The sequence below is a fragment of the Sinocyclocheilus anshuiensis genome, unplaced genomic scaffold (assembly GCF_001515605.1).
Source record: "Sinocyclocheilus anshuiensis isolate Anshui unplaced genomic scaffold, SAMN03320099.WGS_v1.1 scaffold207, whole genome shotgun sequence".
Lineage (NCBI taxonomy): Eukaryota > Metazoa > Chordata > Actinopteri > Cypriniformes > Cyprinidae > Sinocyclocheilus > Sinocyclocheilus anshuiensis.
The window spans coordinates 24,181-30,283 of record NW_015551045.1 but is presented as its reverse complement, the minus strand read 5'-3'; the positions used below and the strand labels follow the sequence as shown (position 1 = coordinate 30,283).

The following is a 6,103-nucleotide window of genomic DNA, read 5'->3' as shown; positions in this document are numbered from 1 at the left end:
GGGGCAGTAATATTATAATGAGATCCCTTTGCAACGTCACTAGGGGAGCGAAATCAGACGCGCTCGTTTTTTCAGACGGTTGCAGAAAAAGGCTTCCCAAAACAAAGTTACTGAGTTAATAATCTTTTTCACGTTTCCTTGGTTGGTAGATGCACCGGAGACCTGATTATAGCACTTACAACCTGGAAAAGTCTGATTTTCATGATATGTCACCTGTACTGTTAAAACTGTTACTTGAAATAAATGTTAACTGAAATAAAATAAAATTACTATTCTTTTTATTTCGGCTAGCTGCCAAGGCAACATTTCTCATTTTTGTTTAGTTTACCTTAAAGCACTAAAATAACTAATATGAAATAAATTACCACTAATATAATAAAGTTAAATATAAAAGAAAAAAACTAATAAAAATGACAAAAGCACATAAGAAAATTACTAAAACTTAAACTAAAATAAATATTTTAAAAAGTTATTGTGAATTTGGATTCAAGATTTGGAAGCATATATAATTTCTATCATTTTCTATCATTTTTATGAGTCATTTTAATATAATTTAGATTAATGACAGCTAATTGGATCTTATACTAAACCTTTTGAAGTAGGTGGATTTTTTTACAGCGTTGTTCATTATAGGTGTATGTTAGAAATTAAGCCTCTTATTATTAAAAGTAACATTTTTTATATTTTATTATTAAAAGTGACAAAAGTTATATTTTTATTATGCAAATAAAATGATTAAAATGCAGAGACTTTAATGTGTTAATATTTTAATGTGTACACTATGTGCTTTCACATAGTCTTGCCAAACAAATTGATTTATTTAATCATTGATTTATTTTAATTATTTAAAAATAAATCAGAATGTTTAACTTTTGGTTTATGTCATTACTAATTAATTTAATTATTTAATATTGAGGCTATCGCAGTGAATCTGGTCACCAAATGCTTTTATATATACAACGTTTAATATCTTTAATTTTTTTGCATTTGCAACGTTTTCTTAATGACCTATTTGTTTGTCATGTAAATGTATTCTATGCATTCATGCCATTTTGTTTTGCCCTTCTTTCCAATCAGGTATGTGAAATACGGACCAGATCAGAGCGAAACAGTATCAAGTTCAAACAATCCCAATGCAACTGTATTCAATGCATATTCAGCACGAAATGACAGCGTCGTCACCGCTCATATCACACGCATTCATATGCATCCAATGCCTTATGATCGTGCATGCTGCTTCATATGTTTAGTTGAGGACGGAGGAAGTTAGACTTCATGAGTGCATCTGCCCCACTCCTTGAGCTCGGAGCCCGAATCACAAGACCCACAATCAGACCGCGCGCGCTGCGGCTGTACTCACATCTTTCTTGGGGATTTTGGGAGTGCTGTTCTTATATTTGGACGTCTTGAAGCGATTCATGCTGAGCTGCTGGTCGCGCGTTTGAACCTTCCGGGTGTCTCGCTGTTGTGAAAGTGATCCTGACCTGTGCGTTTGAATGAGTGCGTTCATGTGACGCAGAGCTGATTTACAAACCATAAACTCGCACTAAAGGCGCCTCAGTAAATCACGCCATCTCTATGTCTCTGCGAAATAAAAACGCGGAAAAAATCGTTTCCGCCAACAGATATATTACAGTTAGGCTTGCACTTCCTCTGTAAAAACTGAGATTAAACTGTCAGAAAAGCATTTTATAGATAGGCTATCCCATAATCAGTGTTGGGGAAAGTTACTTTTAAAAGTAATGCATTACAATATTGCGTTACTCCCTAATAAAGTAACTAGTTACGTTACTTAGTTACTTTTTATGGAACGTAAGGCATTGCGTTACTTTTGCGTTACTTTTTAAAACTGGGCTAAAAAAACACACACAAATGTTATGTTTATCTAAACTCACTTTTGCTTATTTGTATGGTTGAATTGGATCAATTGGATCAAGGTCAGTAGCAAAGTCATTGGTTAATAAAATGGGATTAAATACATAAAGCAAGGTTTGTGTGGTTTGTGTCATATTTTGAGTTTGCATTTTTACTGTTTTTATTCATTTTGAGGAATGCTGAATCTGTTTTGTGCAGGTGAGATGAGTAAATACATGTTCATATTTAGTCTAGAACTACAGTAAGATCATGTTCACACTCAACGCTCTGCACTTACTCCTGATTTCTCTCAACATGGCAACACAAGAGCTGTCAGTCAATACATGGGAAACAAAGTAACTTATTAAAGTAATGCGTTACTTATTTGAAAAAGTAATTCAGATATTTTCTTGTAAATGAAAAAGTAATGCGTTACTTTACTAGTTACTTGAAAAAAGTAATCTGACTATGTAACTCACATTACTTGTAATGCGTTACCCCCAACACTGCCCATAATACATTTAAAAATACATTTTGGTCAAAAAATAAACGTTTTCTAGAATTTCCTTGCTACTTTTTAAGCATAAGTTGAAATTAAACGGTCTTTTTACAGTACATTTCTATGAATAAATTAATAAATAAATATTTCTAAAAATAAATCAATCAACTTTGAACAAGTGTTATTTTAGTATGATTGAGATACTATTATAGATTTTATTCATATATTCAATTTGTTTTTATTTTTATATTTTCTGTTTTCATTTTAATTTTAGTTAAAATTGTAGTAATTTTGTTTTATGTGTCATTTTTTATTAGTTTTTTTTTTTTTGCATATTTACATATTTATTATTTCCATTATTCATTATTTCATTAAATTAAAAGAAAATGAGAAATGTTGCCTTGGCAACCATCTGAAACAAAATGTACATTTTTTACATTTTATTTTATTTTACTTAAAATTGATTTTATTTCAAGGAATGAATAAATAAATAATATTTATTGTTGAATTTATTATCTGCATCTATTTTCTGGAATTTCATCGATATTTTTTAAAGTATTATTATTATTATTATTTCAGTTAAGACAATAACCTTTCTTGTTAGTCTAAAAATGGTAGTCATGATGTGTAAAATAATATCTATGCATTCTACAAATTAGAACTGTGCTGCGCTGGACTTTTTTTATGTCATTTATTTTTATTAGTCTATTCACTTTTCTTTTCAATAATTAGTCCAACTGAAAGCCATTATAATCGTGGATTACCCAAATTGTTTGAATATGCTTGTATAACACATTTTAATCATATTGGCTTTGCACTGTATGGGATAAATTCCTCAACTTCAGCTTCAGAGTCCACTCTGCTTCAGCTCACACGTGTTCGTTAAAGGGATAGTTCACCCCAAAATGAAAATTTGATGTTTATCTGCTTACCCCCAGGGCATCCAAGATGTAGGCGACTTTGTTTCTTAAGTAGAACACAAATTATGATTTTTAAGTCCAGCCGTTGCAGTCTATCAGTCGTATAATGCATGTGTCTGGGAGGTCCACGGGGCGATGGTAGTTGGCCCCGAGCCAGAACAGAGAATTAATGGTGGCGTCATCGAGGGCCATAGCCGTGGCGAGCCTGCAGAGCTCCCAGGAATACTCGACAAAGGGGAGATCTAGGCGAGCTAAGGCGGAGAACCGAGCAGCAATTTCAATAGCCGCGGGGAAAACAAGGGAAACAAACTTCTCAAAAAGGCAGAAAAAACAAACGCGAGGAAAAGTCGCCAGTCACTTTTTGTTTGGTCCGGTATTCTGTCACGGGTTGCTACGGTGCAGAAAAATGGAACGAGGAGACCAGGCGCTCAAAACCAAGGACTTTATTATTATCACAGGGAATCACATGTAGCACAAGGAGTTGACATCAACAATACCGGACAAACCAACAGGGAACAGAACACTCTTTAAATAGACTGAACAGGCTAATGGGAAGTCGAGACACACCTGGAGCTGATGAGACAATAAACATAGGAAACACCTGGGACAAATAATAAACAATCAGGGAGCAGGAACAGGAAGACCAAATGGGGGCATGGAAACATAAACATGTGACAACTATCAACTAGATGTTGTTCCCTCAATATGATCTCATGGCCACTACATATTATCACGTTCCCACGAATTAATATCTCGTGGCCACGACAAAACTAAACCAAAAAAACTCAAGCTTCATTTTTTTTAAACTTACAGTTACAGTCATTTCTTAATTTATGCCAGGAGTTATGTAAATGAAAAACAAAGTCGAGATCGATATGAAGTTTGAGTCGTAGACCTTTTTAATGTTGCAAAACTTTATTTTCTTTTGCAAAACTTTATTATTTTGCATATATATGTGGCATTATATTGACTCCATATGCCTACTCTTCTACTACACACTCAAAAGTGTGTACTTTTCTTCACCAAAAGAGTACATACATTAAGGGCGCAGGCACATTGAGACGCAGCATCAGTCTTCACAGCAGTGCGCATGCGCTTACTGCTCGCACATGCGCAGTCGCTCTCGTGTCGGTGAGGGGCAAAGATGGCGTGTTCTGCGGCTCGCAGCTCCGCACGCTGGGTCACAGTGGCCGTGTCTTCCAGCCACAGACGGGCCTGCTCGCCTCTGCTCTCCAGCGCGGATGGAGCCTACAGGAGCCTCTCGACGCTGTCCGGCCGGCAGATGTGGACGGCGCGCGGCGTGAGCGCCGGAGGAGCCGGGGCTGCGGTGACATTGAGAGGCATGACAGGTGAGCGATAAAGGCCCGAGCATCTAACCACACACACACTACTAACTCTGATTTCAAAAGCTGAGCTTATAAATCAGGTCTGATGTAATAGATATAGATCGAGCGTTATATGATAGATGACATGTAACCATCAAAGATTCATTTGTAGGTCAGAAAGCAAACATAGTTCTTGCATTCAACTCTAAATCAATGCATGCACACCTGATGCCTAATCAATACTGTGCGAGGAAGAGTTTGGGTCAGATGAGCAATCACAGACCTGGTTTGGCTGAGTTTCCAGAAACTTCTCTGACCTTGTTGGAGCTCAGCAGTGACTGTCAGCTGGACGAATAAAGACACAAAGAAGTCTGCCATGAAGAAAATAATCAAAACATTTCCAAAACGCCGATGGGAATGTTGTGGTGTAATGTTTTGCTCAGTTTTAACATTGTAGATTTCTGTTTGCATCTCTATTTGGTTCCTAGAATTGACCTGACCTGAAATTAACCATAGTACACCTAGTTTAGGGCTTAGTTGTGTCGTCACTGTTTAGATCCATGCAAATTGGATCACTAATTAAGAAGTCACTAATTATGTAATTATTGCATACTTTGGTCAAAACTGTTTACCATGGTAAATATTGTGTAATCAAATATATTATTTGCATCTATTTTCTGGAATGCCATTGATATTTATTAAAGTATAATGATGATAATATTAATTTGTTAATGTTAATCCTTTGAAAACAACCCATATATTTCTAATGAATTAATTAACCCCTTAACTGTCACCGTCCCACCTGTGGGACGCTTGGCACTCTTTTTTGTTGTCCTTTTTCTCTATCAAATCTTTTAGTAATCATCATAAATATATATCATTTGAAAGCTTAGAAGCCCAAAATTCATCCTGTGATGAAATCGGACACTGCGTTACCATGGAAATGGTACTTAAAAATATTTTGGCGGTCTCCTCCCCCTTAGTGGGCGGTGTCAAGTATCATATTACAAAATGCATTACGCTCTTTTACAATCAAAACTTTTTATTTGTGATAGAAAGTAATATTGACAGAGAAATCTAGACATTTGTGACAGAAAAACGCATAAAAAAAATGAATGGAGTTTTGATGGCACCCGGTGGCTGTTTGTGGTATATCACCCTAAATAAACTCTCACAGAAACCTCAATTTTTTTTCATATCAACTTCAAATTTGGAACATAACTTATTTAGACATAAGGCTTTAATTTTATACCAATTTTATAGTAAAACCTGTTATGTAAAATATTTATTATATATACAATTTTATATAGTGCATTTTCTTTACGGTAAATTTAAACTAGCATAACTTTTTGATACTTTAATTCTTTAAAAACATTCCACTTTTGCGATAATCGGCTGATTTTCTTCTTTAAAAAGAGACCAACCTTATGTCTGTATTCCAAAAGTGTTCATAAATTACAACAATTTAAGTTTGGATAGTGCACCTGCATGCCTATTTTAAAAAA

At 35.0% G+C, this 6,103-nt stretch overlaps 2 protein-coding genes across 3 annotated transcripts in view; one reads left to right on the top strand and one right to left on the bottom strand.

The window, feature by feature from the left end:
- LOC107661755 (coronin-7-like) overlaps positions 1-1,549 on the bottom strand; it is a 185,599-nt gene extending 184,050 nt beyond the window's left edge. The window contains exon 1 of the mRNA XM_016451522.1: positions 1,361-1,549. Coding sequence (XP_016307008.1) covers positions 1,361-1,537 — 177 coding nt within the window. The 5' untranslated portion in view covers positions 1,538-1,549. The remainder of the gene's footprint in view (positions 1-1,360) is intronic.
- A 2,802-nt stretch (positions 1,550-4,351) lies between these two features.
- Positions 4,352-6,103, top strand: part of LOC107661643 (dnaJ homolog subfamily A member 3, mitochondrial-like) — a 19,944-nt gene continuing 18,192 nt past the window's right edge. For both annotated transcript variants that reach the window (XM_016451310.1, XM_016451309.1), the window contains exon 1: positions 4,352-4,622. In XM_016451310.1, the coding sequence (XP_016306796.1) occupies positions 4,418-4,622 (205 nt within the window). In that variant the 5' untranslated portion in view covers positions 4,352-4,417. The remainder of the gene's footprint in view (positions 4,623-6,103) is intronic.